This window comes from Chlorocebus sabaeus, chromosome 25 (assembly GCF_047675955.1).
Source record: "Chlorocebus sabaeus isolate Y175 chromosome 25, mChlSab1.0.hap1, whole genome shotgun sequence".
NCBI classification, from domain to species: domain Eukaryota; kingdom Metazoa; phylum Chordata; class Mammalia; order Primates; family Cercopithecidae; genus Chlorocebus; species Chlorocebus sabaeus.
Window position 1 is genome coordinate 9,240,487 of NC_132928.1, and position 26,111 is coordinate 9,266,597.

Genomic DNA, 26,111 nt, shown 5'->3' on the forward strand with positions numbered 1-26,111 from the left:
GAATGGATGGATGAATGCATGAATGAAAAACCAAATGAATAATGAAAACATAAGAGTATAATACACTTTAACACGTACTATATTGGGCTTGCATAGTACTACGGAAATTTATAGCAGGAGCATTTAAAGCCAGCCTTGACGGGGCTAATCTCCGGAAGAGCAATTAATCTTTTCAAAATCCGACTCTTGCAGGATACAGTCCCCCACTGGCCTGCCACTAGTTTAAAACGAATTATTTTCTGTGAAACATCAAGATCGTGCCAATATTAGGGCATCAATAAGATTGGTTGAATGAGTCAAAGGCCTGCGCGGACAAGTCCAATTAGAACACCTCTGGCTAAAAGCCAGAATGAATGAAAGGGTTCATTCCTTGGTGTAGACGCAGAACTGGGACTGAAAATCTGCCCCAAGACTCCACGTAGACTTTGGCTCCACCTGCAGCAGCGGCGCCCTAGTCACGTGACCCGGGCCAGCCCTCCCTAGGCGCCTGGGCCAGCCTGCGCCTGCGCAGTACTCCGAGACAGCGGACCCGTCAGTGACAGCTTCCGGTTTGGTTTCTCCGCCTTCTGCTTGGCTAGAGCTATTGGGGCTCGGCGGCGGCCGCAGTGGGGTGGAGGGGGCAGGGCGTGGTGAGGTAAGGTGAGTGCCGTAGTGGGGTTCCCCGGAGCCATGGCCTGCTCCATTGTCCAGTTCTGCTACTTCCAGGATCTCCAGGCCGCCCGGGACTTCCTCTTTCCTCACCTGCGGGAGGAGATCCCCAGCGGCGCCTTGCGGAGGGACCCCAGTAAGTGCCTCTCGCCTCGCCGTTCCTTCCCCCGTCACCCGCGGCCTCTGCTCGGCGGGTTCGGGTCTCCTACTCGCTCTGCGCCTCCTGCCTCTGCCCTCTGGACCCCCAGTTCTCCCCGTGCCTTCCCTCTGTTCCGGGATGACCCCCTGCCCACCTCGTCCTGAAGCCCCATTTGTGTTGTCTTCCTCTCGACCCAGCTATTCTCCTCAGCCCCTCTGATCCCTGGCCCAAAACTGCGTCTCGTTTCCTCTCGCCTCTGCCTATCACCACTTCCTCCCTCCCCCCTCCCCCCACATTCCTAGCTTTCTCTCTGAGTATCTTCTCGGTCTCCCATCTTCAGCCTGGGGTCGTCCCTTGTTTCATGTTGCCTGCTCCGTGATCGCATCCTCCCCGTTCCTTGCCACATGTCAGCGCTCCACTCTGGTATTGCCCCAGCGCCCACTCTTCCATCCCAGGGACTGTGGCCTTCTGCCACCTCCCGTTCCGAAAGTGTTGATCATCCCCCCACACTCTCCCTTCTTTCATCCGCGTTTCCCCCATTCAGATTTTGAGAACAAATGGCTGACTGACAAATGAGTGACTCTTAAGGTGGTAAGAGTCTCTCAAAGAAGGAAAATAACCTGTCGGGAAGTGAACGAGAATCTACATTAGGAACTAAAATTACAGTGACATAGCCAAGAAAGGTTAATTTGCTTTATTGGGATGAGAAGCCTTCCACCTATTTTTATCATCAAAGTGTTAAATAAGCCTTTCCCCACGTAGTATAAAGTTCCAAGGCTGGTTTCTTAGATACTACATAGGCTCTCAGAATTTCCTACATTTCATCTTTTGAAAGGGTGTGCCTTGTGTTTTATTTTATTTTATTTTTGCATTTCCAACATGAAGCACATTTGGCTTTGTAGTACAGCGTTCTCACTCTGTGCTATGCCGGAACGGTGATATAAGGCCCACTAAGCTCTTCTCCCTTTAAAAAAAAATTTAGAAGATATCAAATCAAACCCATCTGTGAATGATTACATACTCTGTGCCAGTCATTGGTGCTACAAACCAAATAAGGTTGGTGGACCCTGCCTCTAGGAACTTATGGTTTACAGACAAATCACTAACTTCCATTCAATGTGATTGAGATAGATGTGAGGCATTTTCTTCAAGTGGTGATACTTAAGCCTACCTTTGAAGTACTAGTTAGAGGAGTAAAGGAGCGGTAATAGCATGTGCAGAGGAAGGACTGAAATGGCATGGCATTTAGAGAACTAAGAAAAGTTGAGTGGCTAGAGAGGAGGATGGGAGAGGAAGAATTGGGGTAATAAGGCAGTAATAGTGATAACGAGCTAGACCATGAGAAGCCTTGTGAAAGTTGTGGCGTTTCTCTGAAAGTTTAAGTAGAGAAATGACATTGTCAGATTTGTACTTAATGTAATCAACAACGTTTGTTGAGGACCCGTAATGTGCTCTGGTAGCAAAGTGGAGGAGAGATTGGAAGAAGGGAAATGGATTGGGAAGCTCTTCCAGTAATCCAAGCAAGAAATGATATGAGCTTGAATTAAGAACCTTAGCAGGATAAAGATGAAGGACTAGATTAGAAAGACATAAAGGAGTTAGAATCTGCAGGACCTTCTGAAGGTCTGGTGATGGCCATTGTAACTAGTAAGTGAGGGGGAGTTTAGGAAGTCTTTGGCTTGTGGTTTGGACAAGTGTATATAATAAGAGAATAAAGGATACAGATTTTCAACCTTTCTCATTTTAAATGTTTACAGTATGTCCAAGTAAGGACATCTGGTTGAACACCAGATATAGATAGTCTAAACAGTAGGGAGTACTGGGCCAGAGACGTTAATTGGGGAGCTAACAGCAAAAACTGTAAATTCAGTCTCAAGGATTATGTACGTTGTGAAATGCACTGAGTACTAAAGCTGTAAACTTAGAGGAGCACTGGTGTTTAAAAGTCAAGTAGAGGTTACTGGGAAGAAGACTGAGAAGGAGTAAAAGAAAGAGGAAAATCAGGTGAGAGTAAGGCCCTTGGAGCTGAGGAAGGCGAGAACTTGATGAAGGTGAGGAATAGTCAGCAGTTTTGCAAATGCAGCAGAGGTCAGGTAAGAAAAGGATAGAAAAGTGCTCATTGGTTTTGGGAAGGTGGAAGTAATTTGGACCTTAGGACAGTTTCAGTAGGATAGTGGAGGCAGAAAGCATATTTATAGGATAAGGGGTTAAAAAGTGAAGTATACTATTTCAAGGAGCTTGGCTGTGAAGGATAGCAGATGCAGGATTGTAGATAGGGAATGTAGAAAAAAGGAACAGATGTTCTTTATCCCTCTACCACTCTCCTGGTCCAGGCCATGATCTTTTCTCAACCTGGGCTATGATATGATATGTGTCTTCTTCTAGCAGATCTTCCTGCTTTCACTCTTGGTTTCCCATAATAATTCTCAACAGTAGGTAGAGTGAGCTTTTAAGACATAATTTAGATCACAACATTGCCTTTTATCTTTTCTTTTTTTTTTTTTTTTTTTTTTGATATGAGGTCTCACTCTGTTGCCCAAGCTGGAGTGCGGTGGCATGATCTCGGCTCACTGCAACGTCCACCTCCCGGGTTCAAGCAATTCTTCTGTCTCAGCCTCCCAAGTAGCTGGGACTACAGGCATGCGCCACCATGCCCGGCTAATATTTGTATTTTTAGTAGAGATGGGGTTTCACTGTGTTGGCCAGGCTGGTCTTGAACTCCTGACCTTGTGATCCACCTGCCTCAGCCTCCCAAAGTGCTGGGATTACAGTCATGAGCCACCGCACCCAGCCTAACATTGCCCTGTTTATAACCCTGTATGGTTTTTGATTGCACTTAACATAAAATCCAAAGTTCTTAAATGGTGTATAAGGCCCTTGAGACTCTGCTTCCTGCCATTTCTTGGACCTTATACACCTCTCCCCTTATTTCTTATGCTTCAGACACCCTTTTTTGTTGTTAAACCAGCCAACCACATTTGTGGCTGAGGTTTTTGCCCTCACTGTTGTCTATGCCTTGGATGCTTTTTGCAGATCTTTGCATGCTAGTTGCATCTTGTCATTCAAGTCTCAGCTCAAATGTCAACTCAGGGCAGCCTTTTCTGACCACCTGATCTAAAGTAGTCAGTACAACCCTCTTGTTCCCACTTGTTATTGTCCATCATATCATCCTGTTTATTTTCATCATTATATCTCTACTGTCCAGTATGGTAACCTGTAGGCACATGTGTTTATTGAGCCTTTGAAATGTGGCCAGTGCAACTGAGGAACTGAATTTTTAAAATTCAAGTTAATTTTAATTAATTTAAATTTAAGTAGCCAAATGTGGCTAATGGCTATAATATAGTATGGCACAATTATAGGTGCTAAAACTCAGGTACATACAGATTGAATATGTGTCCAACTTACACAGGCAGTTGGGGATATAAATATACCCCAAACATCTAGATTAATTTGCACTATACCTATAGATTTACAAATACGGGTTAATGTACTACTCTTCTAAATCAAATTCTTGAGTTTGTGTATGTTGATATTATTGTGGCTATGATCAGTTCATGTAGAAAATGAACAGAATGGACCTCTTCACCAGTGAGGCCCTTTGCAAAACCTGTACAGATGATCTCAGACTTATGATGGTTTGGCTTCCAATTTTTTAGCTTTACAGTAATGTGAAAGCAATGTGTACTTTGTAGAAACCATACTTCAAGTTTTGCACCTCGATCTTTTCCAGAGCTAGTGATACAATGGGTAAGATACTCTTTTGTGATGCTGGGTAGCAGCAGCAAATATGAGAGACTGTGCTCTACAGTGTACAGTATTCAAGAAATTACATGAGATATTTTCAGCACTTCCTTATAAAATAGACTTTGTGTTAGAAGATTTTGCCCAACTATAGGCTAATGTAAGTGTTCTGAGCACTTTTAAGATAGGCTAGGCCAAGCCGTAATATAAAGAGTTTTGAACGTAAACTTTTGTACAGTGAAATTTTACAGATAAAAAATGAAATTAGCAGAGCAGGTAAATGGGACCTGACTTAAACTGCTGATGGTATTTGCCTTTGCTTTTCTTCACTTTATTTATTAATGTTATAAATGTTTATTGGGAAGCAGAAATCATGAGATCATCTTAAATTTTTTTTGCTGATATAGTTTTAATTTCTTAACCCAGCTCATCTCTAGAGGATATGTAAAAACATAAAACACCCCAATTACTTGTGAATTATAGAGGTGTATCAGTTAGTTTAAAAGTACTTTTATTGGGTTGAGCTCTTGGAAGACTGAAGTCCTAGGGTCACAGGCATCATGGACCAATCTAAAGAAAACTACATTTCAGGGCCTGTTAAGGCTACATCTCCAGTTGGAGGTCCAAAACATGTTCTCGTGACTCAGCAATTTCCTTGTCAGAATCCATTACCTGCAAATAGTGGCCAGGCTCAGTGGGTCTTGTGTCCTTCAAATTCTTCCCAGCGTGTTCCTTTGCAAGCACAAAAGCTTGTCTCCAGTCACAAGCCAGTTCAGAATCAGAAGTAGAAGCAATTGCAGGCAACCAGTGTACCTCATCCAGTCTCCAGGCCACTGAATAACACCCAAAAGAGCAAGCAGCCCCCGCTGTCGGCACCTGAAAATAATCCTGAGGAGGAACTGGCATCAAAACAGAAAAATGAAGAATCAAAAAGAGGCAATGGGCTTTGGAAGACTTTGAAATTGGTCACCTTCTGGGTAAAGGAAAGTTTGGTAATGTTTATTTGGCAAGAGAAAAACAAAGCAAGTTTATTCTGGCTCTTAAAGTGTTATTTAAAGTTCAGCTGGAGAAAGCAGGATTGGAGCATCAACTCAGAAGAGAAGTAGAAATACAGTCCTACCTTCAACATCCTGATATAATCAGACTGTGTGGTTATTTCCATGATGCCACCAGAGTCTACCTAATTCTGGAATATACACCACTTGAAACAGTCAATAGAGAACTTCAGAAACTTTCGAAGTTTGATGAGCAGAGAACTGCTACTTATATCACAGAATTGGCAAATGCCCTGTCTTACTGTCATTCAAAGACAGTTATTCATAGAGACATTAAGCCAGAGAACTTACTTCTTGGATCAGCTGGATAGCTTAACATTGCAAATTTTGGGTGGTCAGTACATGCTCCATCTTCCGGGAGGACCACTCTCTGTGGCACCCTGGACTACCTGCCCCCCGAAATGATTGAAGGTCGGATGCATGATGAGAAGGTGGATTTCTGGAGCCTTGGAGTTCTTTGCTATGAATTTTTAGTTGGGAAGCCTCCTTTTAAGGCAGACACATACCAAGAGACCTACAAAAGAATATCATCAGTTGAGAATTCACATTCCCTGACTTTGTAACAGAGGGAGCCAGGGACCTCATTTCAAGACTGTTGAAGTATAATCCCAGCCAGAGGCTAGTGCTCAGAGAAGTACTTGAATACCCCTGGATCACAGCAAATTCATCAAAACCATCAAATTGCCAAAACAAAGAATCAACTAGCAAACATTCTTAGGAATCGTGCAGGGGGAGAAATCCTTGAGCCAGTGCTGCCGTGTAACCTGTCAGGAACATGCTACCGAGATTTATTTTACCATTGACTGCTGCCCTCAATCTAGAACACTACAAGAAATATTTGTTTTACTGAGCAGGTGTGCCTTGACCTCCCTACTCAGAAAGCTCCACATCAATAAACATGACACTCTGAAGTGAAAGTAGCCACGAGAATTGTGTTAACTGGTTCATAACCTGGAGGCAAGGTTCGACTGCAGCCACCCCATCTGCCTGTGCCAGGCATGGTGTCCTCCCATGAGGCAAATCCAGAGTCTGGCTGTGGGGAAAGTGACCACTTTGCCCTGACTCAATCGGCTAAGGAGCTGTCCAATAACCTTCCAAGTACCTGAGTGTGTAACTTACTGGGTTGACCAAACCTAGTAAAACTGTTGGAATGAGTATGTGATTCTTTTTAAGTATGAAAATAAAGATATTTGTACAGAAAAAAAAATTACTTTTATTTTAATGTGGACAGCTGCTAGAGATACAGTACTACTACTCTCTTCTATATTTGAATTATCAAGGTATGACTTTATGTTACTTTGTATATTTAATTACAAAAGAAGACTGTCCTCTATAGCTTTAAAAGATGCTGAGCCCTACCCTTTCCCAATGTTTGCATTAATGACAACTGTTAATAATTGTTTTTATACGGTGGTGGGTACATGTAGTCCCAGCTACTCGGGAGGATGAGGCAGGAGAATGGCATGAACCCAGGAGGCGGAGCTTGCAGTGAGCCAAGAACGTACCACTGCACTCCAGCCTGTTCGACAGAGCGAGACTCCATCTCAAAAAAACAAAACAAAACAAAAACAAAAAACAGAAAACAAAAAAGAATTGTTTTTATAAAGTAAGTACTATCTACTTAAGACATGAAGTCTGGTCTTACTGCTTTGTGGCTTTTTTGTTTGTTTTGTTTTTGTTTTTTGGAGACAGGGCCTCATTCTGTTGCCCAGGCCAGAGTGCAGTGGCGTGATCATAGTTCACTGCAGCCTCAAACTCCTGGATTCAAGGGATCCTCCCACCTCAGTGTCCTGTGTTACTAGGACTGCAAGTATGCACCACCATGCCCAGATAATTTTTTCAGTTTTTATTGAGATGAGATCTTACTGTGTTGCCCAAGCTGGTCTTGAACTCCTGGGCTTAAGTGATCCTCCCATCTGGACTCCCAAAGTGCTGGAATTATAGGCATGAGCCACTCTCCCTGGTTTATTACTTTGAAATTGCAGGGATGGGTAGAGTATAGGTACCCACTTTATGGGTCCCCAGTTAACCTACAGTGACATAATTTCCAATGACTAGACCAGAACTTTCTGAAATTTACAGTTGAGTTGGGCAAACATATAAATAAATAAATAAATAAATAAATAAATAAATAAATACATACATGAACAGAGAGGGAGAGCCAGAATAGTTGGAGATAATTTGGGTATTATAATATTGTAGATTTCTTGATTTACCTAATAGTAAAATAATTTCTTGTTGACATACTAAAAATGTAGAACAGCTCTCCTTCTTGCCTCTTTTACCAACCAGAATATAAAGCAAGTAGGGAATTATGTTGAAATAATCAATTCATGTTTTTAAGCAATCTCTGAGAAAAATGTGCTTTATTTAGGATAACCTAAAATCATAGAATCACTTTACATAATGGATTATCACAAAGGATATGAAATACTCTATTTTTTATATGTAGTAAAAATATTTTCTCTAGTTTGAGATCATACTAGGAGAGAAAATAATCTGAAAATAGAACATTTGTAGAAATTTAAGAAAATATATAGAGTTATTGGGTTTCTTTAAAATTGGAAGAGGATCATACAGATAAAATTTTACCAGTGAGGAAATTGAGATTTGAGTGTTCTTCAATTTCTTCATTCAGCTAATATTTATTGAGCATCCACTATGGTCTAAGCACAAAATTAGTTAAAAGGTAAATAAAATAAGTCCCTCAAGCAATTTTCAGCTAATAAAAGAAGATACATATGTGAAACAATTGTCAGGGGTGTTATGCTATGATATGGCACACAATGGGGGAGAAAGAGTGTTGGTCTAGTCTATCCAGGAAACCCAGAAAGTCTTCATATAGGAGGTGATATTTTCACATTAATAGTTTAAAGGTGTCCATCAGATGGAGAGAAGACAGACAACAGATGTGAAACAGTATGGGATTCAGAAAGCTGCAAATAGTAAATTGTGGTGGGAGGGTGGGATATGATAAGAGATAAAACTGAAGAGGTTGGTGAAGGAGTTTAGATTTTATTCAGTAGCAGGGTCTTTAGATTGAAGTAAGAGTACCTTGGGATCATGGAAATTTTTAAAGGTTGCTTGGGAACAGATGATTTTAAGTAAATCATTTTACACATGTACCTGTGAAAGTGCCTACTGTCCCACCCCACCTTCTACCACTTTACCTCTGACACGTTTGTAGTCTTATTATAGTAAGTTGCTTCAAGGTGTTAAAAAACCTTCCCATTTAATCAAAGTGCTGTGAATTCCTCCATTCATTTTATTACGGGTTTTCCAATTTTACTTTTTGTTTAATTATCAAGATATATGGTACATTTATGTTGTTTTCCTCATTTATTATAATAATTGCAATAACTCAAGCAAGAAGAAAATTGTTAATACTTAAGAGTCTTATGATTACAGGAAAATGTTTTCTCAATTCATATCCTTTTTTGCAGAGAAAGTTTTGTACTGATAATAATAAAAATCTATGTTTATTAGAATAGCATTCTGTGGAGGAAGTAGAATAGAAATAAGTATTTAAGGAGAATGAAGGATTTGTAAAAACTGTTGAGAAGATCAGCATTTTTTTTTTTTAATGGATATTGGTGGGTATCATTTCCCTATAGTGTTTAGAATCCACTAAGTTTTAAAAAGTAATAATAGTTTTATTTTTAAATGTGCATGTTTATAGTATAACTGAAACTACATATTTTTTGCAAGGGATACATACTAAAAAATTGTTTTGGGGCATATATGAACAAAAAATTTGAAGGCCATTCTCCTGTAAGGCTCAGTGATTCCCAATCTTTTTTTTTTCTTTTTTTTTTTTTTGTTGACATAATAGCGTACATTAAAAAAAAAAAAAATATGACATATGGACCCCAAACAGCTAAAACAATTTTGGAAAAGAAGGAAAAAGTTAGAAGATTCACACTTTCTGATTTCAAAGCATATTGCAAATATGCTCAATAACAACAACAAAACCCAAACTGTATGATACTGGCATAAAGACAAACAAACCAATGGAATGGAATAGATAGCTGATAAGTAAACCCTCACATATATGGTCAAGATGATCTTCAGCAAGTGTACGAGGAGCATCCTTTGGGAGAAAAGACAGCTTCTTCAACATGTGATGTTAGAGGAAATGACTATCCATATGCAAAGGAATGAAATTGAATCCTTACACCATATACAATAATTAAATAAAGACCTAAATGCAGTACCTAACACTAAAACATCTAGAAGAAAACATAGGAGAAAAGCTTCATGACATTGGACTTGCATGCTTTTGGCTATGACACCAAAAGCATAGGCAGCAGAAGCAAAAGTGGGCAAATGGGGCTACACTAATCTTAAAAACTTTGTGCATCAAAGGACACAATCAACAGGGTGAAAAGGCAGCTTTCAAAATGGGAGAAAATATTTGCAAATCATGTATCTGATATGGGATTAATATCTAGAATATATAAAGAATTCCTGCAGCTCAATAACAACAACAAAAAATCAACCCTATTTAAAATGAGCAAAGGACTTAAGTATACATTTCTTCAAGGATGATATACAGATGACCAAAAAGAATATGAAAAGATGCTCAACATCGCTAATCATCAGAGTGATGCAAACCAAAACATAATGAAATGTTACACTTATTAGAAATGGCTACTATCAAAAAAACCAAAGTAACAGGATATGGTGAGGATGTGGAGAATTAGAAACTTTTGTGCACTGTTGGTGGGGTAATAAGATGGTACAACCACTATGGAAAAAATATAGAGTTCCTCAAAAATTTTTTTAAAATTATATGATCCAGTAATCTCACTTCAGGGTATATATACAAAAGAATTAAAAGCAGGGTCTTGAAGAGATGTTTGCACATCCGTGTTCATAAACAGTTCACAGTAGCCAAGAGGTTGGAAGCAACCCAAATGCCCATCGATGGAGGAATGGATAAACAAAATGTGGTATTATACACACAATGGAATACTGTTTAGCCATTAAAATCAAGGAAATATCACATGCTATAACATTAATGAATCTTGTTAAATTATGCTAAGTGAAATATGCCAGTCACAAAAAGACAGCTTCTGTATGATTCCACTCATGTGAGAAAGCTAGCTAAAGCAGTCATTTATAGAAACAAAAAATAAAATGGCAGTTACCAGAGGCTGAGGGAAGGGAGAACGGGAATTGTTTCATGATATAGAGTTTCAGATTTGCAAGATGAAGTTATGGAGATCTTTTATTTATTTATTTATTTATTTATTTACAACATTGTGAGTACACTTAACACTACTGAACTGTCCACTTAAAATGGTTAAGATGATACATTTTTTTTTTTTCTTGAGACGGAGTCTTGCTCTGTTGCCCAGGCTGGAGTGCAGTGGCGCGATCTCGGCTCACTGCAAGCTCTACCTCCCGGGTCCACGCCATTCTCCTCCCTCAGCCTCCCGTGTAGCTGGGACTACAGGTGCCTGCCACCACGCCTGGCTAATTTTTTTTTTTTTTTTTTGTACTTTTAGTAGAGACGGGGTTTCACTATTTTAGCCAGGATGATCTTGATCTCCTGACCTTGTGATCTGCCTGCCTTGGCCTCCCAAAGTGCTGGGACTACAGGCGTGAGCCACTGCATCTGGCCTATGTGTGTGTGTGTTTTTTTTTAACCAAAATACAAAATGTCATTCAATTAGATTGATAATAGATTATTTAAAAATGCGACAAAGCTGCTTATGATGGAAAGTGACATAGTTCCAATAGCTCCAGGCCCTACCTGACTGCTTTTACTGCTAAAAGGATCAATATCTTGGCTCACCTGTAACCCATTTATAGCATACTAAGAATCTCTGCTATGGGCAGAGGGTAGCCATTGATGGTTTTAAGTAAAAGTATAGCAAAAGTATTTTAAGATTTGAGTTTTAAACAGATATATTTGGTAGCTGTGAAGAGAATGGATTGGGCAGTTCAAAGCTAGAGGCAGGTGACCATTAGATAGATAGTTGTAGAAGTCCAAGTTAGAGCCCATAAAGGCAGAACTAAGGTAATAGCAATGGCAATGGAGTTTGAGACTATTAGAATTTGAGCTGAGAAATAGGATAGCCAGACAAATATTTTAGAGACATTTTTTTGTCAGCAAAGAGAAGAATGGATGGGAGTGATGGGTAAAGTGGAAGTAGAGTGACCAGTTAGGAGGCTATTGCAGTATTCCAAAGGAGGAGATTATCTTTTCCTTAGCATGGTTTTCCTAAGAGGTTATTTTAGAGTATACACAGTGACAATCCTGGAAGTATGACAAGTAGTTTTGAATGAGTACTATGCTTAATACAATTTGGGACTATTGAGACCTTAAATGAAGAGTAAGTAAGTTGTTGAACCTTCCTCATAGAGAAGAATTCTTGAAACTCCTAAGTATCTGCTGTGACCATATCTTGCCTTTAAAAAGGAGACCAGAAATGGTCCCTTGAACATAGATTGCTTTTCTTTGTACAAAGTGAGTCTAAGTCTCACATATAAGTTCCCCAGAAGACAGAATCTCATCAGGTCAAGAGAGTAGACATTACTTATTATCACATTGCCCCCTACTTTTTTTAAGGTCTGTGAAATCAGACATAAAAGCCACCACCTGACTACTTACACTCTACCTTTCAGATGTTAAAACCTCAGTACTGTGCTATCTAACATGGTAGCCACTGGCCACATATGGCTATTTACATTTACATTTAAATCAATAGTAATTAAATTTTTAAAAATTCAGTCCCTCAGTCACAGTGGCTACATTTGAAGTGCTCAAGCCACATGTTACTAGTGGCTACCATATTGAGCAGCACATATATAGAATACTTCCGTTATTACAGAAAGCTCTCTTGGAAGTATTGCCTTAGTGAGACTTTCTTCTTCAACTTTTAAGTTCAGGGATGCATGTGAAGGATAGGCAGGTTTGTTATATATGTAACTGTGTGCCATGGTGGTTTGCGGCACAGATCACCCCATCACCCAGGTATTAAGCCTAGCATCCATTAGCTATTCTTCCTAATGTTCTCTCTCCCCACTCCATTCCAACAGGCCCCAGTGTGTTTTGTTCTTTGTTCTCCCCCATGTGTCCGTGTGTTCTCATCATTCAGTTCCTACTTACAAGTGAGAACATGTGGTATCTGTTTTTCTGTTCCCGCATTAGTTTGCTGAGGATAATGACCTCCAACTCCATCCATGTCCCTGCAAAGGACATAATCTTGTTCCTTTTCGTGGATGCATAGTATTCCAGGGTGTATATGTACCACATTTTTGTTTATCCAGTCTATCATTGATGGGCATTTAAGTTGATTCTATGTCTTTACTATTGTGAATGTGCTGCAGTCAACATATGTGGGCACGTATCTTTATAAAAGAATTATTTATATTCCTTTGGGTGTATATCCAGTAATGGGATTGCTGGACCAAAAGGTATTTCTGCCTCTATGTCTTTGAGGAATCACCACACTGTCTTCCCAAATGGTTGAACTAATTTACACTCCCACCAACAGTGTAAAAGCATTCCTTTTTCTCTGCAACCTCGCAAGCATCTGTTGTTTTTTGACTTTTTAACAGTAGTCATTCTAACTGGCACAAGATGATATCTCAATGTGGTTTTGATTTGCATTTCTGCAATGATTAGTGATATTGAGCTTTTTTTCAATATGTTTTTTGGCCGCATGTATGTCTTCTTTTGAGAAGTGCCTGTTCATGTCCTTTGCCCAGTTTATAATGTGGTTGCTTGTTTTTTTTTTTTTTGTAAATTTGTTTAAGTTCCTTGTAGACTCTGGATATTAGACTTTTGTCAGATGGATAGATAGAAAAAATTTTCTCCTGTATGTTATCAGTTCACTCTGATGATAGTTTCTTTTGCTGTGCAGAAGCTCTTTAGTTTAATTAGATCCCATTTGTCAATTTTTGCTTTTGTTGTAATTGCTTTTGGCATTTTCATCATGAAATCTTTGCCTATGCTTATGTCCTGAATGGTATTGCTAGATTTTCTTCTAAGTTTTGGGTTTTACCTTGAAGTATTTAATCCGTCTTGAGTTAAATTTTGTATATGTTGTAAGGAAGGGGTCCAGTTTCAATTTTCTGCATATGGCTAGCCAGTACTCCCACCACCATTTACTAAATAGGGAGTCCTTCCCCCATTACTTGTTTTTGTCAAATTTGTCGAAGATCACAGGATTGTAGGTAAGGGCCTTATTTCTGAGTTCTCTGTTCTGTTCCATTGGTGTATGTGTCTGTTCTTATACCAGTACCATGCTGTTTTGGTTGCTGTAGCCTTGTAGTATAGTTTGAAGTCAGGTAGCATGATGCCTCCAGCTTTGTTCTTTTTGCTTAAGATTGTCTTGGCAATGCAGGCTCTTTTTTGGTTCCATGTGAATTTTAAAATAGGTTTTTTTTTTTTTCTAATTCTGTGAAGAATGTCAATGGTAGTTTAATGGGAATAGCATTGAATCTATAAATTACTTTGGGCAGTATGACCATTTTCACGATATTGATTCTTCCTATCCATGAGCATGGAATGTTTTCCCATTTATTTGTGTCCTCTCTAATTTTGAGCAATGGTTTGTAGTTCTCCTTGAAGAGGTCCTTCACTTCCCTTGTTAGCTGTGTTCCTAGGTATTTTATTCTTTTTGTAGCAGTCATGAATGGGAGTTCATTCATAATTTGGCTCTCTGCCTGTCTGTCGTTGGTGTATAGGAATGCTTGTGATTTTTGCACATTGAGTTTGTATCCTGAGACTTTGCTGAAGTTGCTTATCAGCTTACGAAGCTTTTGGGCTGAGACGATGGGGTTTTCTAGATATAGGATCATATCCTCTACAGACAGAGATAATTTGACTCCCTCTCTTCCTATTTGAGAACCTTTATTTCTTTATCTTGCCTGATTGCCCTAGCCAGAACTTCCAATACTATGTTGAATAAGAGTGGTGAGAGAGGGCATCCTTGTCTTGTGCTGGTTTTCAAGGGAAATGCCTCCAGCTTTTGCCCATTCAGTATGATATTGCCTGTGGGTTTGTCATACCAGGCTCTTATTATTTTGAGGTATGTTCCTTCAGTACCTAGTTTATTGAGAGTTTTTAACATGAAGGAATGTTGAATTTTATCAAAGGCCTTTTCTGCATCTATTGAGATATTCATGTGGTTTTTTTCTTTAGTTCTGTTTATGTGATGAATCACATTTATTGATTTGAATATGTTGAACCAACCTTGCATCCTGGGGATGAAGCCACCTTGATTATGGTAGATAAGCATTTTGATGTGATGCTGGATTCTATTTGCCAATATTTTATTGAGGATTTTTGCATTGATGTTCATCAGGAACATTGGCCTGAAGTTTTCTTTTTTTGCTGTATCTCTGCCAGGTTTTGGTGTCAGGATAATGCTAGTCTCACAGAATGAGGGAGGAGTCCCTCCTTTTCAGTTTTTTGGAATAGTTTCAGTAGAAATGGTACCAGCTCTTCTTTGTACCTCTGGAAGAATTCCACTGTGAATCCATCTTGTCCTGGGCTTTTTTTTTTTTTTTTTTTTTTTGGTTGGTAGGGTATTTATTACAATTTCAGAACTCATTATTGGTCTGTTCAGAGATTCAGTTTCTTCCTGGTTGAGTCTTGGGAGGATGTATGTGTCTAGCAATTTATCCATTTTTTCTAGATTTTCTACCTTATTTCTCTGTGTTTATAAACACAGAGGTGTTTATAGTATTCTCTGATGGTTGTTTGTATTTCTATGGGGTTGGTGGTGATATTCCCCTTATTTCATATTGTGTTTATTTGATTCTTCTTTCTTTTCTTCTTTATTAGTCTAGCTAGAGTTCTATCTGTTTTATTAATTTTTTCAAAAAACCAGCTCCTGAACGCATTGATTTTTTTTGAATGGCTTTTTGTACCTCTATGTCCTTCAGTTCAGCTCTGATCTTGGTTACTTCTTGTCTTCTGCAAGCTTTGGGGTTTATGTATTTTTGGTTCTCTAGTTCTTTTTAGTTGAGATGTTAGGTTGTTAACTTAATATTCTTCTAGCTTTTTGATGTGAGCATTTAGTGCTGTAAGTTTCCCTCTTAACACTCTTCAGCTGCACCTCAGAGATTCTGGTACATTATCTCTTTGTTCTCATTAGATTCAAATATCTTTTTGATTTCTGCCTTAATTTCATTGTTTACCTAAAAGTCATTCAGGAGCAGGTTGCTCAATTTCCATCTGGGTGTGTGGTTTTGAGTGGATTTCTTTCTTTCTCTTTTCTTTTTGTTTTTTTCTTTTTTTTTTTTTTTAGATGGACTCTTGCTCCTTCACCCAGGCTGGAGTGTAGTGCTGCAATCTCGGCTCACTGCAACCTCCGCCTCCTGGGTTCAAGCAATTCTGCCCCAGCCTCCCAAGTAGCTGGGACTACAGGCAGGTGCCACCACGCCTGGCTAATTTTTTGTATTTTTAGTAGAGACAGGGTTTCACCATGTTAGGCAGGATGGTCTTGATCTCCTGACCTCATGATCTGCCCACCTCGGCTTCCCAAAATGTTGGGATTACAGGCATGAGCCACCACGCCCAGCCTTTTGAGTGAATTTCTTAATCTTGAATTCTAATTTGATTGTTCTGTGGTCTGAGAGACTGTTATTTCAGTTCTTTTGCATTTGCTGAGGAGTGTTTTACTTACGATTATGTGATCAGTTTTAGAGTAAGTGTCATGTGGTGGTGAGAAGAATGTATATTCTGTTGAATTTGGGTGGAGATTTCTGTAGGTATCTATCAGGTCCACTTGTTTTAGAGCTGAGTTCAGGTCGTGAATATCTTTGTTAATTTTCTGTCTCCATGATCTAATGTTGTCAATTGGTGTTAAAGTCTCCCACTATTATTGTGTGGGAGTCTAAGTTTCTTTGTAGGTCTCTAAGCACTTGCTTTGTGAATCTCAATGCTCCTGTATTGGGTGCATATATATTTAAGATAGTTAACTCTTCTTTTTGAATTGAACCCTTTACCATTATGTAATGCCCTTCTTTGTCTTTTTTTATCTTTGTTGGCATAAAGTCTGTTTTGTGAAAAACTAGGATTGCAACCCCTGCTTTTTTTTCTGTTTTCCATTTGCTTGGTAAATTTTCCTCCATCCTTTTTTTTGAGCCTATGTGTCTTTGCATGTGAGGTGGGTCTCTTGAAGGTTTTGGCTCTTTATCCAGTTTGCCATTCTATGTCTTTTAATTGGGGGGATTTAGTCCATTTACATTTAAGGTTAGTATTGTTATGTGTGAATTTGATCCTGTCATCACGATGCTAGCTGCTTATTTTGCAGACTTATTTATATGGTTGCTTCATAGCGTTACTGGTCTGTGTACTTCAGTGTGTTTTTGTAGTGGTCAGTAATGGCTTCTTATTTTCATATTTAGTACTTCCTTCAGGAGCTCTTGCAAGGCAGGCCTGGTGGTGATGAATTTCTTTAGCATTTGCCTATCTGAAAAGGATCTTATTTCTCCTTCACTTATGAAGCTTAGCCAGATATGAAATTCTGGCCTGGAAATTCTTTTCTTTAAGAATGTTGAACATTGGCCCCCAGTTGAGAGATTTGCTGTTAGTCTAATGGGCTTCCCTTTGTAGATGACCTGGCCTTTCTCTCTGGCTGTCCTTAACATTTTTTCTTTCATTTTGACCTTGGAGAATCTGATGATTATGTGTCTTGAGGTTGATCTTCTTGTGGAATATCTTACTGAGGCTCTTTGCATTTCCGGAGTCTGAATGTTGGCCTGTCTTGCTAGATTGGGGAAGTTCTCCTGGATGATATCCTGAACTATGTTTTCCAACTTGGTTCTATTTTCTCTGTCTCTTTCAGGTACCCCAATCAGTCGCAGATTTGGTCTCTTTACGTGATCCCATATTTTCCAGAGGTTTTGTTCATTCCTTTTCATTTTCTTTCCCTCTATTCTTGTCTGACTGTCTTATTTCAGAAAGATAGTCTTCAAGCTGTGAGATTCTTTCCTCCACTTGGTCTGTTCTGCTGTCGATACTTATGATTGCATTGTGATGTTCTCATGTTGTATTTTTCAGCTCCATCAGGTCAGTTATCTTCCTCTCTAAATTGGCTGTTCTGGCTATCAGCTCCTGTATTGTTTGATCATGATTCTTAGCTTCTTTGCATTGGGTTACAACATGCTCCTTTAGCTCCTCAAAGTTTGTTATTATCCACCTTCTGAAGCTGACTTCTGTCAATTCAGCCATCTCAGCCTCAACCCGGTTCTGTGCCCGTGCTGGAGGGGTGTTGCAGTCATCTGGAGAAAAGGAACTCTGACTTTTCGAGTTTTCAGTGCTTTTGTATTGATTCTTTCTCATCTTTATGAGTTATCTATCTTCAGTCTTTGAGGTTGCTGACCTCTGAATGAGGTTTTTGTGGGGTCTTTTTTGTTCATGTTGTTGTTATTGTTTTTTGTTTGTTTTTCTTTTAACAGTCTAGCCACTCCACCATAGGGCTGCTGCGGTTTACTGGGAATCTGCTCCAGACCCCAGCTGCCTCAGTTTCTGCTGTACTGGAGGTATCACCAGTGAAGGCCACAAAACAGCAAAGATGGCAGCCAGCTCCTTCCTCTGGAAGCTGCATTCTGGTGGGGTACTGACCTGTTGCTGGCCTGCATGAACCTGTGGGAGGTGGCTGGAGACCCCTGTTGGGAGGTCCCACCCAGTGAGGAGGAATGGGATCAGGGTCCCACCCAAAGAGGCAGTCTGGTCACAGTATGACCAGGCAGTTGTTCTGCATTGTTGGGGACCCTTCCTCACAAACTGTCTATTCTCCGCAGCCAGCAGGCTGGAGTGCCTGAGTCTACTGAACCACAGACGGTAGCCTCCCCTCCGCCTCTGGGAACTTGGACCCATCTCAGGTGTATTCTAATCTGCCACCATTGGCTGGTTGGGATTCCAAGCTAGTGGGTCTTAACTTGTGAGGTGCCGTGGAAGCGGGGCCCACAAAACCATGCTGCTTGGCTCCCTGGAATCAGCCCCCTTCCTAGGGATATATACAGACAGATTTCCCACCTTGCCAGGGATCCCAGCTGTAGTATGTAAAACTCACGGTTGTCTGTGTGTGCCTGAGTGGCTGCTCTGCCGAGACTCTACACAGCTCTGTGTATCAGACCCAAGGCCCTGGTGGCGTGGCCTCATAAGGGGATCTCCTGATCCGTGGAAAGATCCATGCAAAGATCCATGGGAGAAGTGTGGTTTCCCGGGGGGGTAGCACAATTACTCACTGCTTCTCTTGGCTGGAGGTGACGGTTTCTTTGGCTCCCTGCCACTTCCGGGTGGGCCGTCACCCCTTCCACTCCCTCACGCTTTTCTTCGTTCTCGTTGGGTCAAGCTGTTCGTCCAGTCAGTCCCAATGCAAGAACCTGGGTATCTCAGTTGAAGGTTCTGAATTCACTTGCCCTTTTTCATTCCTCTCCATAATTGCGGTAGACCACAGCTGCTTCTAATCGGGCATTTTGGGTCTGAGACTTCTTTCAGACTTTCTGTGTTCAATCAACACATACACACAAGCTAATTGGGAATTTTATTTATTTGTAATTTTATGTTATGATCATTTTTATAAAATGCATATCTGCAACCTTTGGAGTTTAATTATATATTATATAATATCTATATCTTTCCGGGTCATTTATAGTTTTCAGGTATATATAGCTCTAGCATGTTTTTTTCTTCATTTTCTCTTTTTTTTTTTTTTTCTTTTTCTTTTTTTGAGAGAGGGTCTCAGCCTATCACCCAGGTTGTGCCATCATGGCTCACTACTGCCTCCACCATCTGGTCTCAGTTGATCCTGCTGCTGCCTCAGCCTCCCCAGTAACTGGGACTCCAGACGTGTGCCACCATGCCCAGCTATTTTTTCTGTTTCTTTGTAGAGATGGGGGTCTCACTGTGTTACCTAGGCTGGTCTCAAACTTGTGGGCTCAAGCAATCCCACCACCTCAGCTTTCCATGCTGGGATTACAGGCATGAGCCGCCGTACCCGGTCTATAGCATGTTTTTTTTTTTTTGAGACGGAGTCTTGCCCTGTCGCCCAGGCTGGAGTGCAATGGCGTGATCTCAGCTCACTGCAAGCTCTGCCTCCTGGTTTCACACCATTCTCCTGCCTCAGCCTCCCAAGTAGCTGGGACTACAGGCACCCACTGCCACACCTGGCTAATTTTTTGTATTTTTAGTACAGGTGGGGTTTCACTGTGTTAGTCATGATGTTCTCAATCTCCTGACCTTGTGATCCACCCACCTCAACCTCCCAAAGTGCTGGAATTACAGGCGTGAGCCCCCGCGCCCGGCCTATAGCATGTTTTTAATGGTTACATAATGTTCCACTGAAGACTCCACTAGGCTCTATTTAATAATTGCCTGATCAGTGAACATTTTTAAGGTTATTTCTGATATTTTTGCTATAAGAACAGTGCTCCACTAAGCATCTTTATACATGTGGGTCACAATTGCCAAATTACTCTAAAAATTGGTTTTCAGGTTCAGTCCTATCTATGATAATCAGTGCCTATCTACACATACACTTGTTATCATAATATGATCAGTGTCTTTGACTTTTGATCTTCTAATAAATGAAAAATGGTATATCATGGCTTTAATTCATACTTCTTAAAATTGAGAAAAGTTGAGCATTTTCAATGTGTATCAGTCAAGTAGAACTTGCTTTGTAAATTAACTGTTCACAGCTTTTGGTGACTTTTTAATTGTATCTTTAAACTTTTTCTATTGTTTTACGAAAGTTTATCATATCCTGTGTATATTTTGCAAATATTTATATAATCATATCTCTTAACTTTTGCCTTTTTAGCTTCTGTTTCATATTCTTCTTTGAAAGATCTTTTCAATCTGAACCTTGTAAAACATTCTACTAGATTTTAATCTAAATCTAAATATCTTTAATCTAAATAACACATTTATGTGCATGTGTGTTTAAGTGTGAAATCTGAGGTGGAACTGTATCCTTATTTTATTGCAAATATATATGCAATTGTTTTAACACAATTAACTAATTCATCAACTTCCTACTAATTCGAGATGCTATTTTTACCCTGTTAGCTAGTCAGAAATACTTGCCTTCTTTTTCGACTTCTCTTCTGTTTCACTGATTTATTTGTCAATTCCTGTCCATTTTAATGTGTAGTAGAGAGAGTTTCTGCCAAAGTACTTGTATTACTCCATTCTCACACTGCTATAAGGACATAACCTGAGACTGGTAGTTTATAAAGGAAAGAGGTTTAATTGACTCACAGTTCGGCATGGCTGGGGAGGCCTCAGGAAGAACAGTCATGGAGGAAGGGGAAGCAAACACATTCTTCTTCACATAGTGGCAAGAAGGAGAATGAGTGAGAGCAAAGTTGGGGGAGAGCCCCTTATAAAACTGTCAGTTCTTGTGAGAACTCACTATCATGAGAACAGCATGAAGGTAGCCACCCCCCTGATTCAGTTACCTCCCACCAGGTCCCTCCCACAACACATGGGGATTGTGGGAACTACAATTCAAGATGAGATTTGGGTGGGGACATGGACAAACCAAATCATTTTACCTGTCTCCTCCCAAATCTCATGTCCTCACATTTCAAAATACAATCATATCCTTCCAACAATCCCCCAAAGTCTTAACTTATTTTAGCATTAACTCAAATGTTCAAGTCCAAAGTATTATCTCAAACAAGGCAAGTCCCTTCCACCTATGAGCCTGTAGAATCAAAAGCAAGTTAGTTACTTCCTATGTACAATGTGAGTACAGGCAAGGGGTAAATACACCTTTTACAAATGGGAGAAATTGACCACAACAAAAGGGCTACAGGCCCCATGTAAGTCCAAAATGCAATGGGGCAGTCATTAAATCTTAAAGTTCCAAAATGATCTCCTTTGACTCCATGTCTCACATCCAGGTCATACTGATGCAAGAGGTGGGCTCCCACAGCCTTGAGCAGCTCTGCCCCTATGGCTTTGCAGGGCACAACCTTCCTCCAGGCTTCCTTCATGGCTGGTGTTGAGTGTCTGTGGCTTTTCCAGGCTCATGGTGCAAGCTGTCGGTGGATGTACTATTCTGGGGTCTGGAGAACGATGACCCTCTTCTCACAGCTTCACAGTACCCTAGTGGGGACTCTCTGTGGGGACTCGCACCCCACGTTTCCCTTCCACACTGCCCTAGCAGAGGTTCTCCATAGGGTTCTGCCCCTGCCACAAACTTCTGCTTGGACATCCGGGCATCTCCATGCATCCTCAGAAATCTAGGCAGAGGTTCCTTAACCTCAGTTCTTGATTTCTATGCACCCACAGGCCCAACATCACGTGTAAGCCACTGAGACTTGGGGTTTGCACCATCTGAAGCAATTGGCCCCTTTTAGCCATGGCTGGGACACAGAGCATCAAGTCCCAAGACTGCACAAAACAGCAAGGCCCTGGGCGCACAAAACCATTATTTCCTCCTAGGCCTCTGGGCCTGTGATGGGAGAGGCTACCATGAAGATCTCTGACATGCCCTGGTGACATTTTCCCCATTGTCTTGGTGATTAACATTTGGATCCTCATTACTTATGCAAATTTCTGCAGTCTGCTTGAAATTCTCCTCAGGAAATGGGTTTTTCTTTTCTATTGTATTGTCAGGCTGCAAATTTTTCAAACTTTTATGCTCTGCTTCCCTAAAACATCAGTTCCCATTCCAAAATGTCTTTCTCAAGTTCAAAATTCCACTGATCTCTAGGGCAGGGGCAAAATGCTGCCATTCTTCTTGCTAAAGTATAACAAGAGTGACCTTTTCTCCAGTTCCCAAGAAGTTTGTCATCTTTTTCTGAGAACACCTCAGCTTGGACTTCATTGTCCATATCACTGTCACCATTTTGGTAAATGCCATTCAACAAGTCTCTAGGGAGTTCCAAACTTTCCCACATCTTCCTGTCTTCTGAGCCCCCCAAGTCTCTAGAAAGTTCCAAACTTTCCTACATTTTCCTGTTTTCTTCTGAGCTCTCTAAACTGTTCTAACCTTTGCCTGTTAACCAGTTCCAAAGTTGCTTCCACATTTTCAGGTATTCTTATGGCAGCACCCACTTCCAGTACCAATTTACTGTATTAGTTTGATCTCATGCTGCCATCAGGACATATCTGAGACTGGATAATTTATAAAGGAAAAAGTTTTATTGACTCAGTTCAGCATGGCTGGGGAGGCCTCAGGAAATTACAATCATGGCAGAAGGGAAAGCAAACATGCTTCTTCACATGGCGTCAGGAAGGAGAATGAGTGAGAGCAAAGTGGGGCGAAGCCCCTTACAAAACCATCAGATCTCGTGAGAACTCACTATGATGAGAACAGCATGGAGGTAACCCCCATGATTCAATTACCTCCCACTGGGTCTCTCCCATGGCATGTGGGGATTATGGGGACTACAATTCAAGATGAGATTTGGGTGGGGACACAAGCCATATCACTACTCTTCTTTCAAAAAAAGTCTTAGGGTTATTCTTATACATTTTTCTTCCCATTGAGCTTTAGAATTAATTTAAGTTCCAAAACAAAACAAAACCAAATTTATACTGGGATTTTAATGAGAATTGTTTTAAGTTTATATATTAATTTGGGAAGGATTGACATTTTCCCAAACTCTAGGTCTATTTCCCAAACCCCTACCCCTACCCCTAGCTTTATTGAGGTGTAATTGACAAATAAAAGTGGTACATATTTAAGATGTGCAACATGATGATTTGATATACATTATGAAATGATTGTTACAATCACCTTACATAGTTAATTTTTTTTTTCTTTTGGTTGGGAGAACACTTAAGGTCTACTCCTTTATCTAATTTCAAGTACACAGTACAGTATTATCAGCCATATTTACCATGCTGTACATTAGGTCCTCATAACTTCATCTTGTAACTGAAAACGTTTACCCTTTGACTGACATCTTATTTCTACTCTCTGCTTCTATTAGTTTGACTTTTTTAGATTCCACTTGTAAGTGAGATCATACAGTATTTGTCTAGATAGTTTTATTCATGGTTTTACATCTTTTAGCAAAGTTTTTTGCTTCTCATATAAATCTTATACTTTATGTCTAAGTGTCTAGTTACTTTATTAAATTTATGCTTATGACCTGGATCTCATAAAATTTTTATTTAAAATTTATTATTTTATTGGTTTTTGTTTACGTTTAGTTCTCTTTATCAAGTCTAATTTTTGAAAGTTTCTAATTAATTTCTATTTTCATCTTTATTCATTTTTTTCATTTGTCTAAGATCTGTAGAAAAGTAATACTAAAATTTCCAAGTGGTTCTTTTTAAAATGTTTTCATTTAGTTACCTTTTTATTACTGATTGCTGTTTTGCTGTATTGTTATTGGAGAGTATAGTCTGTATGTTTTCTGCTTCTTAAAATTTCAACAGTTTGGGGGTACAGGTGATTTTTTTGTTACATGGAGGAGTTCTTTAGTGGTGAATTCTGAGATTTTTAGTGCACCCATCACCTGAGCAGTGTACACTGTACCCAACATGTAGACTTTTATCCCTCACCTCCCTCCCAACCTCCCCTCCTCGCGTCCTCAGAGTTCATTATATCACTCTGTATGTCTTTTTGATGGACACTTAGGTTGGTTCCATATCTTTGTAGTTGTGAATTGTGCTGCTATAAACATGCGTGTGCATATGTCTTTTTCATATGATGACTTCTTTTCCTTTGGGAGATACCCAGTAATGGGACTGCCGGATCACATGGTGGATCTACTTTTAGTTCTCTGAGGACTCTTTTCATACTGTTTTCCATAGAAGTTGTACTAATTTACATTCCCACCAACGGTGTAAGAGTGTCCCTTTTTCAATACATCCATGCCAACACCTATTGTTTTTTGACTTTTTAATTATGGTCATTCTTGCAGTAGTGAGGTGGTATTTCTTTGTGGTTTTAATTTGTATTTCCCTCATTATTAGTGATGTTGAGCAATTTTTATGTGTTTGTTGGCTGTTTGTATATCTTCTTTGGAGATATGTCTATTCATGTTCTTTGCCCACTTTTTAATGAGTTTTTTTTTTCTTTTTTTTTTTCTTGCTGATTTGTTTGAGTTCCTTGTAGATTCTGGATGCTAGTGCTTTGTCAGATGCATGGTTTTCGAGTATTTTCTCCCACTCTATGGGTTATCTGTTTACTCTGCTGATTATTTCTTTTGCTGTACAGAAGCTTTTTAGTTTAAATAGGTCCCATTTATTTATTTTTGTTTTTGTTGCACTTGCTTTTGGGGTCTTAGGAATTCTTTGCCTAAGCCAATATCCAGAAGAGTTTTTCCAATGTTATCTTCCAGGATTTTTATGGTTTCAGGTTTTAGATTTAAGTCTTTGATCTATCTTGAGTTGATTTTTTATGAGATATGGGGATCCATTGTCATTCTGTTTTGCCAAAGATCAGTTGGCAGTAAATATTTGACTTTACTTCTGGGTTCTCTATTCTGTTCCAGTGGTCTAAGTGCCTATTTTTATATTGGTACCATGCTGTTTTGGTAACTATAGCCTTGTAGTATAATTTGAAGTCCTGTAATGTGATACCTCCAGATTTGTTCTTTTTGCTTAGTCTTGCTTTGGCTATGTGGGCTCTTTTTTTGTTCCATATGAATTTTAGAATTTTTTTTCTAGTTTTGTGAAAAAATGATGATGGTATTTTGTTGGAAATTGCATTGAATCAAATTACTTTGGGCAGTATGGTCATTTTCACAATATTGATTCTTCCCATCGATGAGCATGGGATGTGTTTCCATTTGTTTATGTCATCTGTGATTTCTTTCAGCACCGTTTTGTAGTTTTCCTTGTAGAGATCTTCTGCCTCCTTGGTTAAGTATATTCTTAGGTGTTTTATTTTTTTGCAGCTGTTGTAAAAGTGATTGAGTTGCTGATTTGGTTCTCATCTTGGTCACTGTTGGTGTATAGCAGTGCTACTGATTTGTGTAAATTGATTTGGTAACTGCAGATTTTACTGAATTCACTTATCAGATCTAGGAGCCTTTTGGATGAATCTTTAGGATTTTTTATACGATCATATCATCAGTGAACAGCAACACTTTTACTTCCTCTTTTCCAACTTGGATGGCCTTTATTTCTTTCTCTTGTCTGATGGGTCTGGTGAGGACTTCCAGTACTATGTTGAATAGAAGTGGTAAAAGTTTCCTTGTTCTAGTTCTCAGGGGAAATGCTTTCAACTTTTCCCATTCAATATGATGTTGGCTATGGGTTTGTCATATATGGCATTTATTACTTTAAGGTAGTCCCTTCTGTGCCTGTGTTTTCTGCTTTTTGGATGTTGTGTCAAAGTTCGCTTTCTGGGCAGTAACCTAATTAATTTTTGTAAATAGACTTTGGGCATAAGAAAAAACTATTTTCTCTAGGGGACAAAGGTATTTTCTGTATAGCTCTCTAGCTTTGATCTCCATAGCAGCCCCTCGTTGTATTGCTTTTTAACGTGTTATGCTGATAGAGAATGTGAGTGGGCTTAAAACGACCAGTGACAGCATCATACCAGATTCAAAAGACTATCTCAAATAACAGATGGCACTGAAGA

General features: G+C 39.7%; 1 protein-coding gene and 1 pseudogene across 2 annotated transcripts in view; both read left to right on the forward strand.

Moving 5' to 3' along the window:
- The first annotated feature begins 553 nt into the window (after positions 1-553).
- RAB3GAP2 (RAB3 GTPase activating non-catalytic protein subunit 2) overlaps positions 554-26,111 on the forward strand; it is a 120,504-nt gene continuing 94,946 nt past the window's right edge. The window contains exon 1 of one of the 2 annotated variants that reach the window (XM_007988400.3): positions 554-784. In XM_007988400.3, coding sequence (XP_007986591.2) covers positions 670-784 — 115 coding nt within the window. In that variant the 5' untranslated portion in view covers positions 554-669. The remainder of the gene's footprint in view (positions 785-26,111) is intronic. The other variant, XM_073011506.1, reaches the window with a different exon arrangement.
- Positions 4,993-6,410, forward strand: LOC103230065 (aurora kinase A-like; annotated as a pseudogene).